General features: G+C 32.9%; 2 protein-coding genes and 1 pseudogene across 2 annotated transcripts; 2 read left to right on the plus strand and 1 right to left on the minus strand.

Annotated features, from left to right (window-relative positions):
* LOC109131003 lies at window positions 18–1,119 on the plus strand (annotated as a pseudogene).
* On the minus strand, window positions 2,257–3,051 carry LOC104766238. The gene has a single exon (XM_010490080.2). It carries the CDS (start codon window positions 2,971–2,973, stop codon window positions 2,365–2,367), a length of 609 nt encoding a protein of 202 aa, XP_010488382.1. The 5' UTR covers window positions 2,974–3,051; the 3' UTR covers window positions 2,257–2,364.
* On the plus strand, window positions 3,845–7,922 carry LOC104766239. The gene is made up of 8 exons (XM_019241167.1): window positions 3,845–4,053; window positions 4,212–4,298; window positions 4,385–4,474; window positions 4,561–4,647; window positions 4,726–4,824; window positions 4,914–6,980; window positions 7,063–7,209; window positions 7,302–7,922. Exons 1-8 carry the CDS (start codon window positions 4,000–4,002, stop codon window positions 7,863–7,865), a joined length of 3,195 nt encoding a protein of 1,064 aa, XP_019096712.1. The 5' UTR covers window positions 3,845–3,999; the 3' UTR covers window positions 7,866–7,922.

Consider the following 13,291-nt stretch of genomic DNA (forward strand, 5'->3'; position numbering starts at 1 on the left):
TTTAACCACAAGTCTCGATGGAGTGGGGAAGTCTTCCGGTGGATTTGCAAGAAGAGATACTCTCTAGGGTTCCGGCTAAATCTCTGGCACGATTGCGTTCAACGTCAAAACGATGGGATGCTCTATTGAAATCTAGGAGCTTTGCTAAGATTCACTCTGCTAATGCACCAAAGGAGTCTACGGTTATCATGTTGACGAGTGATCATAAGGTTTACTTAGCGAGGTTCAATCTCCATGGAATTAACAACAACGTTGCTGCATCTGTTAAGTTAACATCTAAGTTATACCTTAGAGATCCGCACATCTATAATATCTTTCACTGTGACGGCTTATTATTGCTATGCAGCAAGGACAATAAACTTGAGGTTTGGAATCCATGTTCAGGAGAAAGCAAGTTGATTAAACCTAGAAACCGCTACTTCAAGGAATCAGACTACTATGCTCTTGGTTACGACAGCAGATCCTCCTGCAAGAAATACAAAGTCTTGAGAGTGGGTCGTCGTCAATACCCTAGGTGCGAAATCTATGACTTAACCAATGGTTCTTGGACGGTTCTTGGTGCGACTACTGAATGGGGTTTAGAGCCAAATCAACGCGTTGTGTCTGTGAAAGGAAATACTTATTGGATTACTCGTTACAAAATGTCGGGGGGGATATCATAAATTCTTACTAAGTTTTGATTTCTCAACAGAGAAATTTCAAAGTATGTCTCTTCCTCAGCCGTTCCCCTACGTGGTTGCGGCCTTATCAGTGCTTAGAGAAGAGCAGCTCTGTCTGTTAGGTTATCTTGATTATGCCGCTGATTCAGCAGAATTACATGTATGGGTGACAACTAGTATCGGTCAAGTCATGTCATGGAGCATGTTCTTTACAGTGAAAACCAAATGGAGTTGGAAGCAGTTACTGTTTGCTGACGGGATGATGAGTTTCTTGGCCGATGAGGAAAAAAAAGTTTTAGTGTGTTGCAATAACGGGAATCGTCACAAATTCTTATACACTGTGGCTGTGGGAGAAACTAATCACATAAAAAATGTGAATGATCGTGGTTGCGTGACTATGTCATCAAGATCATATTACTCAATTCTTTTGAATTATGTTCCAAGTTTAGCCCAAATCTAATAAAAGGTACTCTTTTTTTTTTTGGTTTTAATGTGAAGAAAAAGGTACACTTTTTGGAGAAGGGAAAAGGAAAGCACTAAGCACTTCTTTTGAATTTTATTTTTTCTTTTTTCGTTCCAAGATTGACTTTGTAATTCTCCCACCTATATCCAAGTCTCTTTTTTTTTTTTTTTTAAAGGAATTTTCATATTGATGAGGATTAATATTTTCTCTGGTTCGGTAACTTAGTGGTTGTTATTGGAGGAAGCATTTTAATTGATTTCAGTTATTTGTGGATTTTAAAATTCAATGGTTTTCTAATGCATTTAACGTGGATTTGTTGTCATTAATAGTGGATTTGAAAGGCATTAATGGATTTGAAAATCATTATTAACGGGACTTTATTATTTAACTTAAATAAAATAAAGGAATTTACCCATAATTGCGTTGTTAACCAAAAATTAAGGAAAAAATCAAGGCAAAAATCAAAGCAAAACTAATTGAACTAAAATATTATTTATTATCAATACTCAATACGTAATTGGTTTTGCAACAATAATGAAGGAGAAGCGGATCTGTTAAAATCACCGATGGGAACCTCACCGGAATGGCAAAAACGCCGGGAGAGGAGACCATCTGAGAGATATTGACTATGAAGCAATAACTGATCACGAACGGAACCGCCGGTGAAAAACACATGTGGAAGGACATCTTCTTAATTCTTCCACTAATCTCTGAATCAATTCTGAAGAGAGAGAGAAAGACATTGAAATAATTAAGAAATATGTTGGATTGTGTTTGTACATCTTTTCTGAATGAAATCCATTAAAATCTAAAATGACACCAAATCAAATGGACATTGAATAACAGAGTTTTTTATGTATTCTAAAATCCATCAAATAAATACATAATCCAATAACACCAGATTTTAATATACTTTTTAAATACCTAATTGAATAACACTTCATTTCAAAATACATTAGATTCCTTTAAAATACAATGTTGAATAACACCCCCTTAATAATAGTCAACTTTGCTTACATGTTAGCTTGAGTTGTTTTATGGATATATTGTAAGACAAATACTCTTATACAAGAATAAATGGAGAAACAGCTTGTTTTATTCAATCTAAATCTGGGAAATACAAATTTATACAAGATATGATTAATTTAATTTCCAACACACAAATGAAATGAAAAAAAAGTTATGAAGAAAATACAATCAAACATGCTACAAAGGAATGAAAAAAAAAGAAGAAGAAGAAAATCAAGCACTTCGAATTAACCTTTCTTGGAACTCAAGAAAAGATCTCTCTTTTTCCATCCTCATCTCCTCTTCAAACTTATAGATAAACTCAGTGGCTCTTTCGTCCACCCTAAGATGCGGCGATGCAGCCACCACTCTCCTCCAAGCATCTTCCATCGAACCAACAAGCTCCTGCGCTCCATCTTCTTCTTCTTTTTCCTTTTTTCTCCCCAAGACTTTCTCCTCTCTCCTGATCGCGCCCTGTCCCAATAGTTGGCTTTGGTATTTGTAGATTTGCCTGTAACTGCCCTCACTATGCCTTTTAAGACACTTTCTCTTGGCAAAAGGACGAGACAAGAACTTGAGAAACCGAGAACGTTGCCTCAGGCTGTGACTGTGACTGTGACTGTAGGATATGTTGAAATGGGTTCGAGAGTTGGTATTTTGAAGATATCTTGTCTTGAAAAGAACGATGAGACTGCAAGAAATGCCATGGAGGAGACAAGAAGTCGAATCTCTGACCAATGTAACAATCTCGAGGTTTCTAACTTTGGATCTGAGCTTGTTAGTAAAGCTCTTCCATGCCCGTTTGACCTCATTTTTCTTCTTGCTTAAGCGCAGAAGTACCATCAATAACTCTCTTCTTAATTTTTTTTTATAAATCTTTTTTTTTTAATCTGTTTTTGCAGAGAATGGTCTGTTGGAAGAAATCACAAATGGTTATGGAGGATATTAGCCTTTGATACTTAACTTAAAGGTGATAGTTCACCTTCATTGTTTAGTCACATTACTAAACATGACATTGCTTTGAAACAAAGAAGAGAATTAGAAAGTGAGGTTGGCAAAGTTGGATTCTGGCAGAACAGGTATAATTTTCAATTTATTAGGAGGCAAATTAACTTTCAGCACATATATTAGAGAAAGGCAAACTATATGATATAATAATTTTGCTTTATAATTTGTGTAGGATTGGAAATCAAAATATATAAATACGAAGATGAACAACATCTTTGGATATCTAAAACTCCTATATACAAAAAAGATTTCAAAATCACACAATTACTATTGCAAGTATATGTCGCATCGTATGAATAATACTAAATTCTAAGATGTCGTTTCTTTCCGCATGGAACACAAATTTTTACTTAAATGTTAAATCAATTTGAGAGTACATAATTTCTAGTTCTATTGTGTGGATGTTGCAAAAACTTCCATTGACTTGGTCTAATCTACTCTTACAATCAAGAAAAATATTTCTTCCTTACAACGTCACGTAACAACCCTTAATTAAATTTGTCTATTTTAAGCTAAATAATATTTAATCATAAGAAACGAGGTAAGAAAGAAGGAAGAGCGCCAAAGTCTGAGCTAAATCTATGGTGGTTTCAAGCAGCATTCCTAAAATCGCGATCTTCTCTCAAAAAAAATAATATCTCTCAACTAAAACCATTCTTACATTTCCTCATATCATCATTTCAGACGGAAAACGTTCCAAGCTTTTGTGTGTGTACGTAGCTATGTTTTGATAGATTGGAGATACGATAAATGATTTTGGATGAGACTTGAAGACAAATGAATCTATGAAGACAGGTGAATTACAACACTTGATGCTTCTTGAGTTTATCCGACGTTCTTCTCTCGGGTTTCTCAGATGGAATGGCAGATCCTTCTAGTTGTTATAATATCTATCACGAGCGTGACATCGACCAAGTTTGTTTCCTTTTTCTTCTTTTGATTTCTTTACCCGCAAAACATTAAAGCTATGTGTTGAATTCTTGATACCTCACATGACGTACGAAATGGAGTATGCAAATTTTAATTGGCTCATTCACCACACACTTTAAAAGTTCACGTTCATTTTGTTGTAGGCACTTGTCATACTGAAAAAGGGAACACAATTACTCAAGTACAGTAGGAAAGGGAAACCAAAGTTCCGCGCATTCAGGCTTTCACCGGTATGCAATGTTTTCTACGTAATATATGTTTGTGCTCATAGTGTATATGACATTGTATTCATACCTCGTATCAATGTTGATGACAGGATGAAAAAACGTTGATTTGGTTCTCGCGTGGAGAAGAAAAAGGTTTGAAGTTATCTGAAGTTTCTCGAATCGTCCCTGGACAAAGAACTGTAATTTTAACCTGATTTTTACTAAATCTTTTCACTCAAAACCAAAGTCTTATTTTAATTTGTTTCCAACTACTTCTCATGAATAGGCTGTTTTCAAGAGATTTTTACGTTCAGAGAAGGATCACTTATCATTTTCACTTCTATATAATAACAGAGAAAGGTCACTTGATCTGGTTAGTAAAAAAGACCACTTCAAAACTTGGATTACAAAATTGAAAATTCACTTATTATATATGTTTTTTTTTGGACAGATTTGTAAGGACAAAGCTGAAACAGAGGTTTGGTTTGCTGGTCTTAAATCTATAATTGAAAAAAGTCGTAATCGACGCGCTAGAAGTGAGATCCCTGACGTATGTTATTCAAACTTTTCTATATAATTTTTATATATCTCTAGTTGGAATAATAACATTGCACTGATTCTTTTATGTTTTTTTTTCAGATACATGACAGTGATACTTTCTCCGTTGGTCGTCAATCTATAGACTTTGTTGTCCCAAACAATAATATTCCAAGAGGTAGAACATCCATTGATTTAGGCTATCAGAACAACTCAGATGTGGGATATGAACGTGGAAACATGTTAAGACCAAGTACGGATGGTTTTCGGATTAGTGTCTCAAGCACACCAAGTTGTTCAAGTGGAGGATCTGGTCCAGATGATATAGAATCATTAGGTGATGTTTATGTTTGGGGTGAAGTTTGGACCGAAGGGATATTACCAGATGGGACTGCTAGCAACGAAACAGTGAGAACAGATGTACTGACTCCAAGGCCTTTGGAATCAAACGTTGTTCTCGATGTTCACCAGATTGTTTGCGGTGTAAGGCATATCGCGCTTGTGACAAGACAAGGAGAGGTCTTTGCATGGGGAGAAGAAGCTGGGGGAAGACTTGGACATGGTATTCAAGTCGATATTAGTCGTCCTAAACTCGTTGAGTTTCTTGCTCTAACCAACATAGACTTTGTTGCATGTGGAGAATATCATACTTGTGTTGTTTCTACCTCTGGGGACTTGTTCTCATGGGGAGATGGAATCCATAATGTTGGGCTATTAGGGCATGGTAGTGATATTAGCCATTGGATACCTAAAAGAGTCTCTGGTCCATTAGAAGGTCTTCAAGTGCTTTCTGTTGCTTGTGGAACGTGGCACTCGGCTGTAGCTACTGCGAACGGGAAGCTATTCACGTTTGGTGATGGAGCGTTTGGTGTTTTAGGTCATGGAAACAGAGAAAGTGTTTCGTATCCTAAGGAAGTTCAATCGTTAAACGGTTTGAAAACGATTAAAGTAGCTTGTAGCGTTTGGCATACCGCGGCGATTGTGGAAGTTATGGGTCAGAATGGTACGAGTATGTCATCTAGGAAGTTGTTTACTTGGGGTGATGGTGACAAAAATAGGTTAGGACATGGAAACAAAGAGACTTATTTGCTTCCAACTTGTGTCTCTTCTCTTATTGACTACAATTTTCATAAGATTGCTTGTGGACATACATTTACCGTTGCACTCACAACCTCTGGACATGTATTTACTATGGGTGGTACTGCACATGGTCAGCTCGGCAACTCAATCTCTGACGGTAAGTTACCTTGCTTGGTACAAGATCGACTGGTTGGAGAATTCGTGGAAGAAATTGCGTGCGGAGATCACCATGTCGCGGTTTTAACATCTAGAAGTGAAGTCTTCACATGGGGAAAGGGTGCAAATGGAAGATTAGGACATGGAGATACAGAGGATAAAAGAACACCAACTTTGGTTGAAGCCTTGAGAGACAGGCATGTGAAGAGCTTGTCTTGCGGCTCAAACTTCACATCTAGTATATGTATACATAAGTGGGTATCCGGAGCAGATCAGTCAATATGTTCCGGATGTCGCCAAGCATTTGGATTTACCCGAAAGAGACATAACTGTTATAATTGTGGTTTAGTACATTGTCATGCTTGTAGCTCCAAGAAAGCTCTAAAAGCAGCACTAGCTCCAACTCCAGGGAAACCGCATCGAGTATGTGATGCGTGTTACAGCAAACTTAAAGCCGCAGAGTCTGGTTATAACGCTAATGTAAATAGGAATAATGTTGCAACTTCTGGACGGTCAATGGATGGGTCAGTAAGAATTGATAGAGAAACAACAAGGTCATCAAAAGTTCTCTTGTCCGCAACTACAAATTCAGTCGGGTCATCGTCAAGGTCCGGAGGATCTACACATGATTCTTCTAATGTACGTGCCTCACAAGTTCCATCTCTCCAACAGCTTAAAGACATTGCATTCCCGAGTTCTCTTAGCGCCATTCAAAATGCTTTCAAACCTGTTGTTGCTGCTAATACTACTCCACCACGACCACTTGTTAGTGGACCATCATGTCCATCACCGCCTCCATCGGCAAGATCTTCCTCTCCTTATGCAAGAAGACCGAGCCCTCCACGCACTTCTGGATTTTCGAGGAGTGTTATCGATAGTTTGAAGAAGACTAACGAAGTTATGAACCAAGAAATGACAAAGTTACATAGTCAGGTATCTCTATTTTCTATTTTCGTGTTTTAAATCACTACACTAACAATATATTGAACCTAACTCATTATTGAACAACTTTTAGGTTAAGAATTTGAAACAAAAATGTAGTAATCAAGGCACAGAGATCGAGAGATTTCAAAAAGCAGCTAAAGAAGCTTTCGAATTAGCTGCAAAACAATCCTCCAAGCATAAAGCAGCAACAGAAGCACTCAAGTCCGTAGCAGAACAGGTTTGCTCTATCTCTAGTTTAGTGGAAAAAAAAATCTGAAGTGTAAATACAAAATTTTCACAGTAGAGTTATGTTTTGTTTTCCTATTTTAGTTGAAAGATTTGAAGGATAAATTACCTCAAGAAGTATCAGAGAGTGAAGCGTTTGAATCCATTAACTCTCAAGCTGAAGCTTATCTAAATGCGACCGAAGCATCTTTAGTTACAACTTCGGGACAAGAACAACAAGAAACATATTCTTCTACAAACACAGTACAAGATCAAAAGACACAGGTACAAGTATCATCATCCAACTCAAGTATAGGCGAGACATCGAATTCATCAAGGCCACCAAGTACGGAAGCTTCATCATCATCAAGAACAGGTGGAAAAGAGAGCAAAGAACAATTTGAGCCTGGTGTTTATGTGACTTACGAGGTAGATATGAATGGTAACAAGATCTTTCGACGAGTTAGGTTTAGTAAAAAACGATTTGATGAGCAGCAAGCAGAAGATTGGTGGACTAAAAACAAAGATAGGTTGCTTAAATGTTATTCTTCAAATACAACTACATCATCCAATACAACAGCTTCCGACTCACCTATTGCTCCACCACCACAATCTGATACGTCAGTACCTGAACAAAGCAAAGAGAAGGACCCAGATTCTGAAACCTAACCATATGTGTAAGTTTCTTGTTTTTTTCTTTTCATTTGTATCAAATACAAAGGCATAATGGAGTAGTCATCACTGGTGGTACATTGTTCTATGTTACCACAAATATGTGATTTCGAGAAATTATATACAAATTCATGTTTTATACCATATATTAAAATTTACTTTTATCTTGTAGTGGCCTTATGCAAATTTATGAACAGTTGTGAAATACAATTGTTATTGCTAAAACAATATAAAACGTGCTCTACCCGGATCAATGTCTGGGATTATATTTTAAAATAATTTGGATACTTCGTATTATCTTTAATGGTTTTTCCTATTTTTGTCTCTATAAATAAAGTATCTCTATAATAGAGGTATTTCTCTTTCAACTTCTATCGGTGCATTGAGATCATGGTCATCCTCGATTATTATATTATGTAAAATAATACAATGTTATGTAACACTTTTTTTTCCCAAAACATAAAAATTATGCTTTGAAAGAGATAAAAGAAGAAAATAAAATTTATTTTGTTACTTGACTATTCTACATCCAAATGTTCGTGGATATTTTGAGGTTGAACAAGCACGAATTATACAAAAGTGGAATGATCAACAACAAAACCAAGATGCTCCTCCTCCATCTACTTCATTTTGTTCATTTGGACAATATTTTAGCGATATTGGTAGATTCCAAAATAATTTACCATACTATTATAGTCATTAGTTTTTGTTGTATTAAAAAGAATTATTATGGAATGAATGAAATATAAAATTATTATTTATATATATATATATATATATATATATCTATAAGATTTTATATATCTTATCTTTTGCAAATGGTAGTCTCAAATTTTATAATAAATATTTATACTAAAACTTTTAAAATCGTTTATATTATTAGTTCTTAAAGGTACTTATTTTCTTTTTGTTGGTCATAAATAAAAGAAGTTAAAGATTAAAAAGACTATTTTGCAAATAAAATAGTCCAACTCAATTTTTTTTGTCAAAGTCCAACTCTATTTATAGAGGAAAATATAGAGTTCCTCTAGATATACAAAAAATAGCAATCTATATTATAGAGGCGAAAATAGAGGTGAGTTGGAGCAAAAATTGTTCTATAATAGAGTTTAGAGACAAAAATAGAGGTGGATTAGAGATGCTCTAAGCCGATATTTAGGCAGACTAGTCTGATTTACGCGGATTCTAGGTAGACTTTTATATTAAAATTATTTATAAATTATAGATTTTTATGTGTAAGTTTTATGTAAAATAATATTTTATTTTATAATTATATAGGTTTATACATTTGAAAAGTAATGTTTAGGTACTATAGTTTCATCCAACTTAACATCTTTGAATAATTATCTTTTATTTATTTTTCATTTAAAAATTAGTTTATATTTATAATTAATTAAATTTAATATTTTAAGTTTTATTATTAGTTTTTTTCTTAAAAATGAAATCTATATTGGTTTTATGAAAACGTATACTATATATATGTAACTTATTTACATCCGCATATAAAGGCTCGGTGTTAGGCACTTGTCCACATGCCTACAAATATATAGGATGACTAATTACTACTTCACTAGATTAGGACCCGTGCTAGAGCACGGATTGAAATTTTTTTTATTTATATTGTAGTTTTTATATAAAATATAATTTAGGTGATTGTTTTTAGAAGTTGTTGTGAATAAAAGTTAAGAACCGGGTTGAAATTTAGAAGCCGGGTTAAAAGTGATTGTTTTTAAAAGTTGTTGTGAATAATATTAATTTTTGAGATTTTGTTGCCTATATATGGTTACTTAAATATTCAGTGGAAATTTTATTTTATGTTTTGGAAAATTTTTTCTAAGAGGATCTCAAATCAAGATTTAACTAATGGTAAGAACTCATATAACCTATAACCTATCAAATAATTAAATAATTAATTTTATAACCTATATTATATAGTCTACACAAAAAGGTTGTGTACTTCGGTTTTATTATATAGGGGATTACATAAACAAAATATTATATTGTTTTAAACCAAGCAAACTATTCTTAGCAATAAAAATATGTTATTAACTTATAAGAAAAATGAATAGTTTATTTTTCTTATAACTATAAAGACGGTTAATAATTTGATGAGAGTTATGGTTAAGAGAACCTCCAATTGATGGTTGTGATTATTTTAGTTAATTTGGAAGAAGATATTATCTAACTTCAATATATCAAGAAATACTTTTTACAAATTTACGGTGGTAAACGAGAACACAATAAAAATATTTATATTGTTATTTAATTATAACAAGCATGTAGATAATAATGTTATTGTTTTATTTGATATAATTTTGGTAGAGGATAGATGTAGAAAAATTCATTACTCATTTTGCTTTACTGTTTTAGTATTCTATAGTACTTCTATGTGACGGTTAATTGAATAAATATTTTGAGCAAACAATATAATAATTAACTAGATTAAGACCCGTGCTAGAGCACGGGTTGAAATTCATTTTATTTATATTGTAATTTTGATATAAAATATAATTTATGTGATTGTTTTTAAAAGTTTTTTTGGATAAAACATTATGCAATAAAATCATTGCTAAATATGATGGCTTGAAAAAAGACACTTATTTTTTGTAAGTTTTATATTGTTAATGATTCTAGATAAATACTTGTGCTATAACACTGGTTAAATTTGATTTTATACAAAATTTTGTATATTTTATATTATTAAAATAAAATTTTAATATGTTGTATTAGGTTATATATGTGAAGTTATTTCAACAATGTATATTCTACATTATGACTTGAATGTCATTATAATACATAATTTTGTAAATTTGGTTTTTAAAAATCGAGTTATTATATTATGAGTAATTTAATATATTGTTATACTTTTTGTTTTAATATACTTGGTTTCTTGAAATTCTTTCATATTATAGTGACATATTATTGACATTGCTATAAGCCTATAACAAATCAATTTAGAGTGTTTATAGTTTCTAAGTTTTATATTAAGTTTCAATATATTAAAAATATTTCAAAATATTTTTTTTTAAGTTTATTATATTATATAAAATTATAAAATTCAACAAAAAAAATATGAAATTGATTTTAATTATTGTAAATTTTGACCCATTACTCAGTAATTTTTTTAATTCAATAGATATTATTTTTAAAGAATAATATACTAAAGCTTGAATATTTTATAGATTGAACAATTTATATTTGTTTTTAAAAATTCAACTTATATTATATCCGGAAATAAAACTATTTCTTAATTATAATAAATAATATGATAATTTATTTGTTTCACAAAATAGACTCATATATAAAAATCAGAGGTGAAATATAATGATAATTAACAAATTAATATGTTAAGTTAGATATCAAAAGATTTTATTTGATGAATAATTTAATAAATAAAATTAATATGGTAAGTTAGATGATATGATTTTTTAGAATATTCTCTTTAAGATTTTCTGTATAACCTATTTGTAACCAATTAATCTATCAATTAATGTATAACCTATTTGTAACCAATTTATTAAAATTATATAGTTTACAAAACAATGTTGTGTACTTCCGTTTTATTATAAAAGGGATATTATGCAAATAAGTGGGTACAAGTGACAATTGTGGCTTTATTCAAGAACATTCCTAGTTTGTTCCAAAAAAAAAAGAAAAATATTGTAAAACACTTGGAGTAGACTTCCATAACCGGCCCGTATACGGTCTGTACACAGCCCATGTACGTCCAAGACAATAAGGCCCATCGGCCACCTACTTTGTACTAAGTCGGTTTAGTGTTTCCTAAAGTGATAAGGCTTTGTCCTTCACTATATATATGTATGATTATCAATTCATTAATAATAATAAGAAGAGAAAACCTCCTTCGAGTTTCTCTAGTTTACAACACGTTATCAGTACGATAGCCCTAAAAGTCCAACTGAGAAAAAGTTCCTAAAAACCCTAAAACCCTAAACCGCCGCCGCACAAAAAGTCCTTGTTCGTCCAAGTTCGGCGATCAGCTTCCGTTCGTGTCCGCGGCTAGTTCTTGTTCGGAGATCTGTTCGTGATCGGTTCTTCTTCTTACCTAGGCCGAGGTTCGTGATCAAGAGAAAAGTAAAACCAAGGTCTTTAGCTCCCGGTTCAATTCCAATCAACCCCAAACGGTGAAAGGTAGACAATAATCAAACCCCCTTAGAACCTATGAATCGAACATGATCTCTTAAATCTAATGGAACCCTAAAATATACAAGTAAACAATCAACAAACAAAACCCTAAGCTTTAGACCCTAAAACCCTAAAAACTTTAAAACTTTAAAATCGATTGTTATGAAGTTTAGGGCTGCTTAGATTCGATTTGAAAATTAAACCGATTATGCAATGTTTAAATCTGGTTGTTATTGTTGATTGATTGCTTGAATTCAATTGCATGAGAACCTTAGAACTAAAACCTAAATTCGAAATTTATAAAGAGAATATTAAACTGATTGTTCTAGGTTGTTAGAATCCGATTTTGGTGTTTGTTTGCTTAAAATCAAACCCTAAATCTAAGAACTTAAAATCGGAATTGATTATATGTTTTGCATGAAAGATCAAAACAAAATTAGGATAAATTCCAAATTAATTCTAGACATTATCCTAAAATCCTAGAAAATATTTCCTAAAACTTTGTCCTAATCCTAATTTAAGAAAAAAGAAATTTTATAGGAAAATGAAAACCTTAGTAAAAGGAAAAACTTAATAAAAGGAAATTATTGCATGCTAGATCTTATGTTTATCTAGGACTGTTCTCATGCATAAATAGGCCACGAAATTATGTAATAAAACAAGACATTATCTACTAAAATAATCGGCATGTTTCGGTCTTAAATACCGCATGTCCCAAACGAAAATATATCCATGGTTCGGTCTCAAATACCGCATGGCCTAGACTAAAACAATTGGCATGGTTCGGTCTTAAATAACGCATGGCCTAAGACTAAAATAATTGCATGGTTCGGTCTCAAATACCGCATGCCAATAATCAGGTGCATGTTTTGTATTTTATACTAAGATTAACCTGAAATCAAAGGACCTATGTGAGTGAATTGAGGATGATAATAATTGCACTGAGAAAAATAGATATAAGGCGATCTTGCATATTCGCCATCACCTTGTTGAGAGTCTCAAAAACCAGTACCTCACTATTGAAGATCCTCTTGACCTTTGGACAGTGTTGAAAAACAGATACAGACACCAAAAGACGGTGTTCTTACCAAAGGCTCAATTTGATTGGAAAAACTTAAGGATCCAGGATTTCAAAACCGTGGATGAGTATAACTCAGAGCTATTTAAGATAGTCTCAATCCTAAAGTTATGTGGTACCGAGGTGACTGAGGAGGACTTGCTAGAGAAGACATTCTCTACCTTTCACTCCAATAACGTACTGCTTCAACAACAGTATC

The sequence above is a fragment of the Camelina sativa genome, chromosome 19 (genome assembly GCF_000633955.1).
Source record: "Camelina sativa cultivar DH55 chromosome 19, Cs, whole genome shotgun sequence".
NCBI classification, from domain to species: Eukaryota; Viridiplantae; Streptophyta; class Magnoliopsida; order Brassicales; family Brassicaceae; genus Camelina; species Camelina sativa.

Coding starts and splice junctions, on each gene's coding strand:
- LOC104766239 (XM_019241167.1), top strand. CDS start 4,000: ATGGCAGATCCTTCTAGTTGTTATAATATCTATCACGAGCGTGACATC. Junction 4,825..4,913: donor CTAGAAGTGAGATCCCTGAC/GTATGTTATTCA, acceptor TTTTTTTTTCAG/ATACATGACAGTGATACTTT. Junction 6,981..7,062: donor TGACAAAGTTACATAGTCAG/GTATCTCTATTT, acceptor AACAACTTTTAG/GTTAAGAATTTGAAACAAAA.
- LOC104766238 (XM_010490080.2), bottom strand. CDS start 2,973: ATGGTACTTCTGCGCTTAAGCAAGAAGAAAAATGAGGTCAAACGGGCA.